The sequence below is a fragment of the Cucurbita pepo genome, chromosome LG01 (genome assembly GCF_002806865.2).
Source record: "Cucurbita pepo subsp. pepo cultivar mu-cu-16 chromosome LG01, ASM280686v2, whole genome shotgun sequence".
NCBI lineage: Eukaryota > Viridiplantae > Streptophyta > Magnoliopsida > Cucurbitales > Cucurbitaceae > Cucurbita > Cucurbita pepo.
In genome coordinates, this window is record NC_036638.1 from 2,501,522 (window position 1) to 2,514,068 (window position 12,547).

General features: G+C 39.0%; 2 protein-coding genes across 2 annotated transcripts; one reads left to right on the top strand and one right to left on the bottom strand.

The window, feature by feature from the left end:
* The first annotated feature begins 478 nt into the window (after nt 1–478).
* Nucleotides 479–4,765, top strand: LOC111797282 (exocyst complex component SEC15A-like). Its single transcript, XM_023680251.1, has 2 exons — nt 479–829; nt 2,234–4,765. Exon 2 carries the CDS (start codon nt 2,248–2,250, stop codon nt 4,603–4,605), a length of 2,358 nt encoding a protein of 785 aa, XP_023536019.1. The 5' UTR covers nt 479–829; nt 2,234–2,247; the 3' UTR covers nt 4,606–4,765.
* Nucleotides 4,766–7,174: 2,409 nt separating this feature from the next.
* LOC111806758 (U-box domain-containing protein 26-like) lies at nt 7,175–9,884 on the bottom strand. Its single transcript, XM_023692202.1, has one exon. It carries the CDS (start codon nt 8,574–8,576, stop codon nt 7,311–7,313), a length of 1,266 nt encoding a protein of 421 aa, XP_023547970.1. The 5' UTR covers nt 8,577–9,884; the 3' UTR covers nt 7,175–7,310.
* Between the last annotated feature and the right edge of the window lie 2,663 nt (nt 9,885–12,547).

Consider the following 12,547-nt stretch of genomic DNA (forward strand, 5'->3'; position numbering starts at 1 on the left):
CCCGTCATTGTCTTTTTGTGATAAGCTTTTGACTTGTTTTGTTCGGGAGAAAGAACATGATCAGTAAAATAAGAGAAACCTACGCACTGTTATGATGCTTCCCGACTCCAATGTTTAAGCTAATTAGGAGAATTTTGAGTATATGCAATTTTTTGGAATGAAGAACGAATGTTATCTTCGTGATCGAAGAGTTTGTATATCATACGAGCCAGGAGTGCCCACGACACAAGTCTCCTTATAGGTCGACCTCGACCTCGACCTCTTCGTGAGGACCATCCTTAGGGCCAGTCTCGACAGATTGTTAGAGCTAACCACGTGAAATTGGCTCCTTCCGGAACATCCCGTTAAATTTAGCTCGTAAATTTTTTTTGATGATGATATATATATTATGTAAGGATATATATATATATATTTGGAGGAAATTACATATATAGCCTTAAAAGATGATAAATTTACGAACCTTTTTACTAGTAAAACACTTGCCGCCCCATGTTCATCTTCAAGCTGGCTGCTCTGACACTCATGAAGCTGAACCCTTCCAGTCCCCACTGCATTTCTTCATAAACCCTCTTTCTTCGAGGCCTCACTTCAGTCTCCATTAATTGAAGGGAAAAGCTCCATCCCTCCCGAATTAGAGCTCGTTTCAGCCTACTGGGATTCCCTCTCTCAATCTGGAATTCCTCTCTTTCAGTGGAAGGTGACCTAGTGGTTATCGCCTTTCTTGGTCTCCCTTTCTCGTTTCCGGACGCTGTTGATCTCGCCGGAGTTCATATTAGCGGTTCGTGTGTGATACTCATCTCTCCATGCGTGATCGAACCCTCCGCTGAAGGTCTGTTTAATGGCTGATTCTGATATCATTGTTATGAAACGAAATTGTCTTTGTTCGTGTGTGTTTGAGTTCTATAGGTGATTTGGACTGGTTTTCGAGATGGATATCAAATGTTTTGTGTTGATATGGATAACTATTAGGTTATTGGAGGGAACTTTCGCCAATTGGTGTCCTCTGCTGGGATTTTTCCCATTTCCCAATTTTCAGTTGGAAATTCTTTCTCCAGTTGATCGTCCTCTCAATTGTAGCAGTAAGAGTTTTTGCTAAGGTTTTTGTTTATTGTCTCCGTGTTTGTCTCCTGGAGAATTCGGTTTCTTGTTTTGATATCATGTTATGTTAAATTTCTGGACCAAAAGGTCAGGCTACAGTGGTTAAGCATATGCTCATCATGGATTGTCCCATTCTTTGGGCGCACTGAGGTGTGTGCCTTTGGTGAGGGCGAGACACCTCTTGCCTGGATTGCCCCATTTTTTGCTATCCCATGATCCTTCAATGAAGGCTTGCCCGATGGTTGCCAATAACTTCAATGGCGGTGCCTCATTAAGCAAGGCAACCAGTTCATCTCCTTCACGTTTTTTCATTTACTTTTCATAGTTTAAATTCCTTCATTCTCTAAACCTGACACTTTATTCCATTTCCATCCCATCAAACAACTTGTGAGATCCCACGTTGGTTGGAGAGGAGAACGAAATATTCCTTATAAGGGTGTGAAAACCTCTCCCTAGTAGACGCGTTTTAAAATCCTGAGGGGAAGCCTAGAGAAAGCCCAAAGAGGACAATATTTGCTAGTGGTGGGCTTGGGACGTTACACAACTAGTCATCTTCAAGCTCGACTCTCCTTCATTTTCATTTTTTTAGTAATTGAGGGCTGACCCCTCTGCTTTCATTTGCTTATTTTTCTACTGAGATCCAGAATGATCCTTCTCGGTCTTAGAGTTTTTCTTATGGTTCCCATTTTAAGGCCTCCTTACCTTAAGAGTTCATCATTTGAAGTACACCTTTTGCTTTGAAAATATTGCCAACACCCACAGTTTCCCCTTGTCCTCGAGGTGAAAAGAAGAAAACTGTTGTTATATTGTAGAAAAAGACTCCCATGCGTGCAACCACTGACTAACCACACTATTGCTATGGGGTACGTAAACCTTTTTCTAGTATACGAATGTAGAAAATGTTATTGGAATACTCGTATAGGATTCGTCCTATGAACTACGAAAGATGTTTTCTCCATATTCCTCTAGTGAGTTGGAGTAGGTTGAATACTAAGAATGTTAGTGCTTGTTTCTGAAATGAATATTGATTGAGTGCGAATACTTGATCTTCATTGTGCCATTTATTGCTTAGTAAACCAAGTCTTAACTTTTGCAATGTATAGATATTATATTAATCTTGTTTATGTTTTTGCAGAGTTGATCTTAATAATGGAGGTAAAGCCAAAAAGGAGAAACGCTGCAGAGAACGGGGAAACTGCAGAAGACCTTGCTTCATTGATTGGGAATGGCGAAGATCTTGCTCCAATTGTGAGACATGCATTTGAAATGAGGTGGCCAGAAACTCTCCTTCATCAGCTGAAGATCATTGTGAAGAAGAAAGAAGTTGAAATTGAGGAATTGTGCAAGACGCACTATGAAGAATTTATTTGTGCAGTCGATGAACTTCGTGGCGTATTGGTCGATGCAGAAGAGTTGAAGGGTGAACTATCTAGTGATAATTCTAAATTGCAAGAGGTAGGGAGCGCTCTCTTGGTCAGACTCGAGGAACTTCTTGGATCTTATTCTATTAAAAAGAATGTGGCTAAAGCCATTAACATGTCTGATAATTGTGTTCAAGTGTTGGATCTTTGTGCCAAGTGCAATGTTCATATCTCCAAAGACCAGTTCTACCCTGCATTGAAAACTATCAATCTGATTGAGAAGAATTATTTGCAGAAGATTTCGGTCAAGTCACTAAGAATGGTCATTGAGACAAGAATTCCTGTGATTAAATCTCACATTGCGAAGAAAGTTTCTGATGAATTTAATGAATGGCTTGTTCACATAAGAAGTTCTGCCAAGGTTATTGGGCAGACAGCTATCGGTCATGCAGCAACTTCTCGTCAAAAAGACGAGGCAATGTTAGAGCGTCAGAGGCAAGTTGAGGAACAGAGCATTTCAGGTTTGGGAGATTTTGCGTATACTTTAGATGTTGAAGATATTGATGAGGACTCGGCTCTAAAGTTTGACCTGACACCCGTTTATCGGGCATATCACATTCATGCAAGCCTTGGCACCCTAGAGCAGTTTCGTGAATATTACTATAGGAACCGAATGCTGCAGCTTAATTCAGACTTGCAGATCTCCTCTAGTCAGCCTTTTATAGAATCCTATCAGACATTTTTAGCTCAAATTGCAGGTTATTTTATTGTTGAGGATCGCGTCATGAGAACTGCTAGAGGGCTATTATCAGCTGAACAGTTCGATGCAATGTTAGAAACTGTTGTTAGCAAGTTGACATCAGTGCTGGAAGAACAGTTTTCCCTCATGGACTCTGCAACCCACCTTCTTCTGGTGAAGGATTATGTCACTCTTTTGGCATCTGCTCTTAGACAATATGGGTACGAAATTGGCGCGGTACTTGAGGCTTTCAATAAAAGCCGGGACAAATACCACGAGCTTCTTTTGGAAGAGTGTCGGCAGCAGATTGTGGATGCTCTTGCTAATGACTCTGGTAAGCAGATGGTTATGAAAAAAGATAGTGATTACGAAACCAACGTTCTCTCCTTTAATCTCCAGTCGTCGGATATAATGCCTGCATTTCCATATATAGCACCATTTTCGTCTACGGTTCCTGATGTCTGCCGCATTGTGAGGTCCTTCATTAAAGGGTCTGTTGATTATTTGTCGTACAGCGTGCATTCAAGTCCGTTCGATGCTGTGAAGAAGTACTTGGATAGGCTCCTAACAGATGTTTTAAATGAAGCAATACTCAATACTATTCATAGCAGCTCTGTTGCTGTTTCTCAACCAATGCAAATTGCTGCAAATATAACTGTTCTTGAACGAGCCTGCGACTTTTTCCTTAGCTATGCAGCTCAACTATCCGGGGTGCCTCTTCTTGAAAGGCCACAAGCTAATCTTAATTCTAATATTGTTCTCAAAACTTCAAGAGATGCAGCTAATCTTGCATTGTTGAATTTGGTTAATACCAAATTAGATGAGTTTATGGCTCTAACAGAGAATATTAGTTGGACTTCTGAGGAGGTTTCTGCAAATGCAAATGACTATACAAATGAAGTGCTTATCTATCTCGACACTATATTATCCACCGTACAGCAGATTTTACCTTTAGAAGCCTTATATAAGGTTGGAAGTGGGGCGTTCGAACACATATCGAACTCTATCTTCGCAGCTTTTCTTAGTGATAGCGTCAAAAGGTTCAATGCTAACGCAGTCATGGCCATCGACAACGATCTAAAGGTGCTGGAAACTTTTGCAGATGAGAAGTTCCATAGCAGCGGATTGAGTGAAATGTATGAAGGAGGTAGCTTTCGAAAAGGCTTGGTGGAAGCCAGGCAACTTATTAACCTTTTGCTGAGCAGTCAACCTGAAAACTTCATGAATCCTGAAATAAGAGAGGAGAAATATAACATGTTGGATTATAAGAAGGTGGGTATTATATGTGAGAAATTTAAAGATTCTCCTGATGGGATCTTTGGGAGCCTTTCGAACAGAAATACGAAACAAAGCTCTCGAAAGAAGTCGATGGACATTCTGAAGAAAAGACTGAAAGATTTCAACTAAGAAGGCTTGAAGATTGGCTACAACAGCAGTAAGAACTCAACTCCCTTCGCCATATTTATTCAGTAGCTGTATAATTTGTGTTCTCTGCTACACTTTGTTTAGATGATTTGTGTTATATTATTCAATACCTCTTCGTGCTTGAAGAAACTTTTGGTCACTATCCCTCCTCACGTCATTAGTATTTGTTCTAGCTTTATGTTTGCTTGTCATTTCTTCTTCCTTTACAAGTTTCTTGGTATTACAGTTCTGATACTGTCAGGAGAGGTTTAGATATATGATGAAGCCATAAAATAGCTTTCCAGTCTCTGTCCCACCTCCTATTTCAATCTCCATCTCCCGCCCTATAGGTTAAATGGACATCTCTAGAGCATGCCTTCCTATGAGATCTCACATCGGTTGGAAAGGGGAACAAAGCATTCTTTATAAGGGTGTGAAAACCTCTCCTGAGCGGACACGTTTTAAAACCTTGAGGAAAAGCCTGGAAGAGAAAACTCAAATAGGACAATATCTGCTAACAGTGGGCTTAGGCTGTTACACCTTCATAAAGTAGCTTTCCTTTCTCCGTTCCCACCTCCTATTTCAATCCCCATCCTTGGCTCCATGAGTTAAATGGACATCTCTAGAGCACACCCTTCTGTAAGATCCCACATCGGTTGGAGAGGGAAACGAAACATTCTTTATAAGGGTGCGAAAACCTCTCCCTAGCTGACACGTTTAAAATCTTGAGGGAAAGTCCAAATAGGACAATATCTGTTAGCGGTGGGCTTAGGCTGTTACACCATCATTTTCGGTTGTCAATTAGGTTGGAATTCTAAATTGACAGGTAGGTAGTGATACGTTGATGGAAAACTCATCTTTGATTCAAATCATAGGTCGTTAGAAGACGAAATCACCCATCAAAATAGAACCGGAACCGAAATGGAGGATTCTATCCTAAACCAAAGCTTTATGAAGCAATTCAACAAAACTTAAAAGATTCCTACACCAACACATCACTTCATGGGGGTCCCAAATGATGTGGTTCCAATTCCAATTCCAACTCCAATTACAAAACTTCAAGTGAGACTATACAAAAGAATAGGAAGAAAGTAAAGTTAAAAGCATTTGTTTATTTTGTTCCATTACTTAGGGTCATGTGAAGGCCAAAATAAGAACCAAAGCCATGTGATTCCCAATGGTTTCTTCTATTCCACCCAACATGTGACCATTATCTTCCATATTCTGAAAGCCACAAAACTATTCCCACTTTGTACCTTACAACTTTAGGACAGCCCCACATCCATTGCATCCCATAACTTATCTGCAGGCCTTTCTAATACATGTGGGGTTCACCTCCTCTGGCTGCTTTGAGTCAAACCCCTTCTTTGACAATGACATTCACTTTTGAATCTTCCTTTGCATTATTATTAGCAGTTTCTTATCAGCTTTGGATGTCATTTCTTGTCTCTCAATACATTTCCAGAAATCAATCTAAGTTTCAACCCATTTCATAATTGCTTCACAAATATTCTTCTTAACTTAGAATCCTTCCTGAACAAGTGCTAGCGAAGACGCTAGGCCCCGAAGAGTGGTGGATTGTGAGATTCCATATCAATTGAAGAGGAGAGCGAAATATTCTTTATAAGGATGTGGAAACCTCGAGGGAAAACCCGAAAGGGAAAGCCCAAAGAAGACAATATCTACTAGTGGTGAGCTTAAGCGTTCATAATAAAGAAGTAGGGCATTATTGATGAGTGGAGGCATGGAAATCTTGGTCAATCTTTTATTGGGGAATATACTTAGGAAAACAAAGAAAAAGAATATATTGTTAATTATGTGGTTCTGATAATCATATTAATAATAATAAGATGTTGATGTTAGTGTTACAATGTGACCCATAAAAGCTTCCTTCACAAATCCCAAAATTAAAATCCAAAATAAAAATAAAATTGTTCAATCCTCTCCAAAGGACCCCAAAAAAACAAGAAATTATGATTTGGACCCTCAAACTCCACTTATTTCAATAATTCTCCCTCTTTCTTCACAATTATTTTCTTTGACCAATTATTTAAGAAAAAAAATATTATAATTATGTCGGACAAAGTTGTAATCCATAGTTAAGGTTGCAGTAAAACTATACTAATCGACGACATTGACCTAAAGAGAACGATGGTCGGGGGAATAGAGTATGAGACAACACGCTTGGATTGTAATTTAGATTTGTCGTGGGCTAAGAGCGATGGTCGGGGGATCAGAGTATGGGCAAATACTGAAACTCCTTTCATAGAACGCGTAGTTCCTAGACAACAAGCTCAGATTGTAATTTAGATTTGTCGTGGGCTAATTTGTAATTTTTATCTTAAGGGTAATTATGACATTTGTGGTACCAAAATTTGAGAAAATGATATTTGTTCTACATTTTTTTTTTTAACATTATTAAAAGAATGTCTAAATTACTAAAAAAGATTAGAGATTCGTTGGAAATTAATGGTGTTAAAAAATCATTAAAAGGAAATAAGGTTACAAATGTCAAAAATATTCAAATAAAAACGTAACCAAATAGACTCGAACAATTTCTTTTTTTTTTTTCTTTTTTTTTTTTTTTGGATGAAAGCTATTGAAGAAAAAAAAATTTACGTACAAAAATTACATACAGAAAACTACTGAAACTTTCTTTGTTCTTCTTTGTTCTTCCCGGATGAATGAACGGACGTGAGAGATCGGAATTAATAAAACGGTATCACAATTTCACTGCAACCATAGTCGTCCGAGTTTCCGACGGAATCCTGCGGCCATGAATCTCGAAGAAGCTTCAGCAGAACTTGGGATTTCCGTTTAACTCGATCCGTACAATCGCTTTGCACCAACAGCAACAACTGTGTAAAAATCCCTGCCGCCACCGCCTCCCGTCGGTTCTCCTCCGACGCCGAGCACAGCGATACCAGAGCTCCGACTGCTGATTCCGTCGCTCTGTCTGAGATCTTCAGAATGACTTTCACCAAAAGCGGAACTGTGAGCGCGTGAGCGGCAAACGCGTCGTAACCAGTTGGAATTCTGCAAATGAGTTCGATCGTTGCTAGGGCTCTCTCTGCGTCGTACTTCTCCAAATCGGGGAATCGGTCGATGAGAATCTCGGCGGCGCCGGCGGAAACCGCCTTGTGCCTGGTTTGTTTCACTAAACAGAGAGCGAATAAGGCCTTAACTCCGACCTTTACCGCTCGCGGATACGCCGTTGGATCTCTGAGAATTTCGACCACGCCTTCGAATAATTCGTCGATAGCGCAAATTTGTCCTCGAAGCTCGGACGCTCGAGTTCCTGCAATCACGATTTCAATCAACGCAGCGGCATTGATTCGGACTTCAATCGAAGAATCAAAAAGAAGATGTGACAGGTAACCAATCCGTTGCGGATCAGACGCAACGAGAACGCACTCAGATTCCGTGAGCGGCAACATCACAAGCAACGCGAGCGATTCGCGGCTCAAATCAGGAGAAACCGAATCCGAATCCGAATTCGAAAACACAACATCAATAAGAATTTCACGAGCATTCAGAGAAGAAATCAACAACCGATTCTTCTCCGAGTCACGAGCAAGTCCTTTCAACCGCCGCACAGCCGAGATTCTCGAACTCGAACCACTCGATTTCGACGAAGCTTGGCCAAGCAGAGACCGAACCAAAGACGGATCCGCCGGTTGCTTCGGTGTCGGAATCCTCTCAACACCATAAGACCGATTCGCAACACACCACTCCTGGATGAGGCGTCGCAACGTATGGTTCGGGATGAGCGTAAACTCCGTAAGCGGAGCCCTAGTGACCGGACACGTAGTGTTGCCGGTAGCCACCCATGACTCAATACTAGAACGGTCGTAGGTCTGGCCAGTGCTAACCGTAACCGGATCGCGCATGAGCTCGAGAGAAATCGGGCACCTGAAATGGTAAGGAATCTGCACGCTCAAATCCAAGGGCTCAACAACAACACTTCCAGGCATGTTTTCCTAATCTCTCTGCTTCGATTCTTTAATTCAAAGAGAAAATTCGTCAAAAACAAACAAACAGGTGGGGGACGACGGTACACAAACAAACACAGAAACCACAAATACTAATACTAACAAATCTGCGCACTCTGCAAATTTTCAGTGTTAGCTTTTCCTTTACACTCCCTTTTTTCCTTTTTTTCTCTCTGTGTTTGTTCTTCTTCTCTCTAGAATTGAATGGAACAGAGCGACATACCCAACAGGTAAAAGATAGAGAGAGTTTAGAGAGAAACAAAGACTGCTTTCTGCGTACTCTGTTCTTCTGCCCCTTCTGCGACTTGCCCCTTATCTGACTTCGCCCCCCACACGTGTGGTGCAGGAATTTCTTTTTCTTTTTCCTTTTTCCTTTTTTTTTTTTCCCCTCTGACCTAACCATGGTTAATTCTGGGTTTAGTTAATTAGACTGGTGGGTGTGTTTTAGCAATTTTGGTCAAAAGTGAAAGAAGTAGGAGTGTTTGGATGTGGGTTCCACCATTTCCCTGTCCTTGGAAGATCATATTCTTCTCCCTGTTTACATCAATCCTCCTCTTCTCTCCTTTCTCATTAATTATGCATTCTACTATTCCACTAATTTAGGAATGATCACTCTCTCCATTGGTACGAGCTCTTTTGGATAAGCCCAAAGCAAAGCTATAAGAGCTTATGCTCAAAGTGGACAACATCATACCATACTGGAGAGTCTTGTTCATCTAACATTCACCTCCTTTTCTTTTGTAGGTTCTTCAATCCATATTTCTTGATCTTTGGGAAAATTTACAAGTTTTTTTTTTGCCTCCTTTAATCCAACTATTTCTTGGCGGGTTTGTTTCGATCGTGTTTTCTCTTTTTAGTAGTAATTAAAATCCTCTCGTTCGTGTTGGATTTATATTCCAAATCAAATGCTTATCTTTGACGGATTGTTTTTTTTTTTAAAGAATATTACATCACATGAAGTAAGGAATTCAAACGGGAGACCTTTTAGAGGGATGAGAATAAATGGGTTATCTTTGACGGATGATATTTTTCTTAATAAATTGATGATCTTTCTTTCAGAATATTACATCACCGTATGAATAGTAAGGAATTCAAACCTTCGATCTTTTTGAAAGAGTGGAGATGCTTCAACCATTTATATTGTCTACATCACTAAAGCTTAAGTGATAAGCATTAGTTTCTCTTTATGAGTTGTAGATTGACTAGCTCTATATCTTTTCGAATAACTTAGAATATATGAAAATAAAAACAAAAATCGATTACAAAGAAGTGCTTCTCTAATATTAAATTTGTTACTAAAGATGTGAGATTCTACATCGGTGGGAGAGGGGAACGGAACATTCGGAGTGGGAAAAGTGTGGAAATCTCTCCCTAGTAGATGCTACAAAAGTGTGGAAATCTCTCCCTACTAGATGCTACAAAAGTGTTGAGATCTCTCTTTAGTATACGCGTTTTAAAACTGTGAGTCTGACAACAATACGTAATGGGTGAAAGTGATGGGTTTGAATTATTAGAAATGGTACCAGAGTCAAACACTATGGTGTACCAGCAAGGATCATAAACCTAACGGGTGAATTGTGAGATCCTACCTTAGTTTTTAAAACTGTGAGGCTGACAACAATATGTAATTGGTTAAAACAATAGGTTTGAATTATTACAAATGATATCAGAGCCAAACACCGGACGGTGTGCCAGCAAGGACCCTAGACCTAATGGCTGGATTGCGAGATCCTACCTTGGTTGTGCCAGCAAGGACCCTAAACCTAATGGGTGGATCGTGAGATCCTACATTGGTTGTGCTACTAAAACTCTATCTGATAGATAATTTTAAAATTGTGAGACTGACAATGATACGTAGCCGACAATATTTGCTCAGCAAAAGAGGAAGAAGAGAGGGAGAAAAGGGTAAATAAAGAAAAAATGAGGGGGCTTTTGTGGAAAGATATAGTTATAGGCAAGTAGGGCAAACCATGATTTTGTTTAGGTGAAGGGAATTGTGTTTGCTATTATTAGAGTGAAAGTAGAGGACAGTCAAAGGTCAAAGAGTGAACAGAATGTGTGGGGTCTACCTTTGTCTCACACCGCCTTTAAATTCTTCCATCTTTTATTTTCATTATTATCTATCATTTATCATCATTTTATTTATTTCTTTATTTATTTCTTTCTTTATTTCTTTATTTATTTCTCATGTGGGTAATAATATTATTCAATGCTTGCTTACCACTTCAATTTCTTGGGCCCCTCTTCCCACATAATCAACCACCTTCCTTATCCAACACTACTTACCCCCTTCTTTTCGATCCTTTTAATCATCCATTTATGAATTAGAGGCGTCGAACAGAGTTTAACTCAACCATATACCATCGATTACAAGATCAGAGGTTTGAATTCTCAAACTAGAAGTCTAATAGTTATGTCTTCGATTCTTCTTCTAGGTAAAATTATCGACTTAGCTAGGCTGGGTTTTTGATTTCTTTAAGTGGGTAATTTGTAAAAATGAGAGAAAATGTAAGTTACACGATTAATATATACTTTAGGGTTTACTTGTGAGTGAAGCATTGTCGAGAATAATAAAGAGACATAAGAGTAAAACTTTTGTGCACAGTGTGATTGTAGTCTAAACAAATCTTCGTAGTATTAGCAATCAAAATCGAACTATTAACGATGAAAATATATATATATTTATTTATTTATTTGGGAATAAAGAAAGGAATAGGAAAAAGGGAGGAAAATGGAGAATTGAAAGGAAAGTGATAAGAAGGAGAAGGCGTGAGGATTTAGTTAGAGAGCGTGAGGCGGCAGGAGCCACGCTTGAGCGTGACCCGGTTGTCTCCGGTCAACCCGGCAGTATTTGGTTCTACAGCTCTTACACTAAAATCCCCACTTCCGCACGTGCTCCTGCTCTTCCCCCAATTCTCGTTCCTCCCCACTTCACACGTGTGCCCCCACTTTATTCCTCCCATTTATTTCTCCCCCTCCCTCCATTTATTTAACTTATCATCTCCCTCTTAACCCACTTCCACCCATTTATGTCTCTCAAATATTTTACCATAATGTTTCGTTTCCCTCTCAGTGAGATCTCACTGTAACAACTCAAGTCAACCCCTAGCCGATATTGTCCTCTCTTTAGACTTTTTCTATTGGACTTCCTCTTAAAGTTTTAAAACTCGTCTTCTAGGGAGAGGTTTCTACACCCTTATAAGCGATCTCACACTCATCATCCACCCCTCTTTGGAGCCATCGTCTTCGCTGGCATACCACCCAGTGTCTAGCTTTACTAATAGATGTTGTTCGCTATGACCCGTTACGTATCGCACGATTTTCTAATGTAGAAGGTTTAAACTTTCAATTTGGTTAAACTTATTTATCAATAGATGATGGCCCCCACAAAGCCCTAATCTCATAAACAATTTATTTTTTTTTAAAAAAAATTTTTAATAAGAAGAAAAGCTTAAAATATTTGTTATTTTAATTACAACCTTAAAAAACTGGTTTCATGTGAATGGCACAAGCGGACACAACTCATTCACATTAAAAAAATAATAATAATTATATTAATCTTTAACATAATCTTTTATGAATTCTTTTTGAGATTCCATTGGTGGCTACTACATTATTATTATTATTATTATTAATTAAAAAAATATTATTGATTTATTTTAATATGAAATTTAAAATTAAAACAATCAATTTTGTAGTTAACTTTATCTCTTGAGTGGTGAGTGCACCTCTTTTGAATAAGCTTCCACTTTTGCACATTAAATAAATTTAATTCAAATGGACCATATAGTGAATAAAAAATGTATCCCACTTTATTTATTTATTTATTTATATATATTATATTAAATTACAAATTTAATCATTGAACGGTTTTATTTATTTGCTTCTAAAAGCTTTAAATAAGTCACCGCCATAAAATTTTTAAAAACATCAATGAACCGAGACCCGTCTTT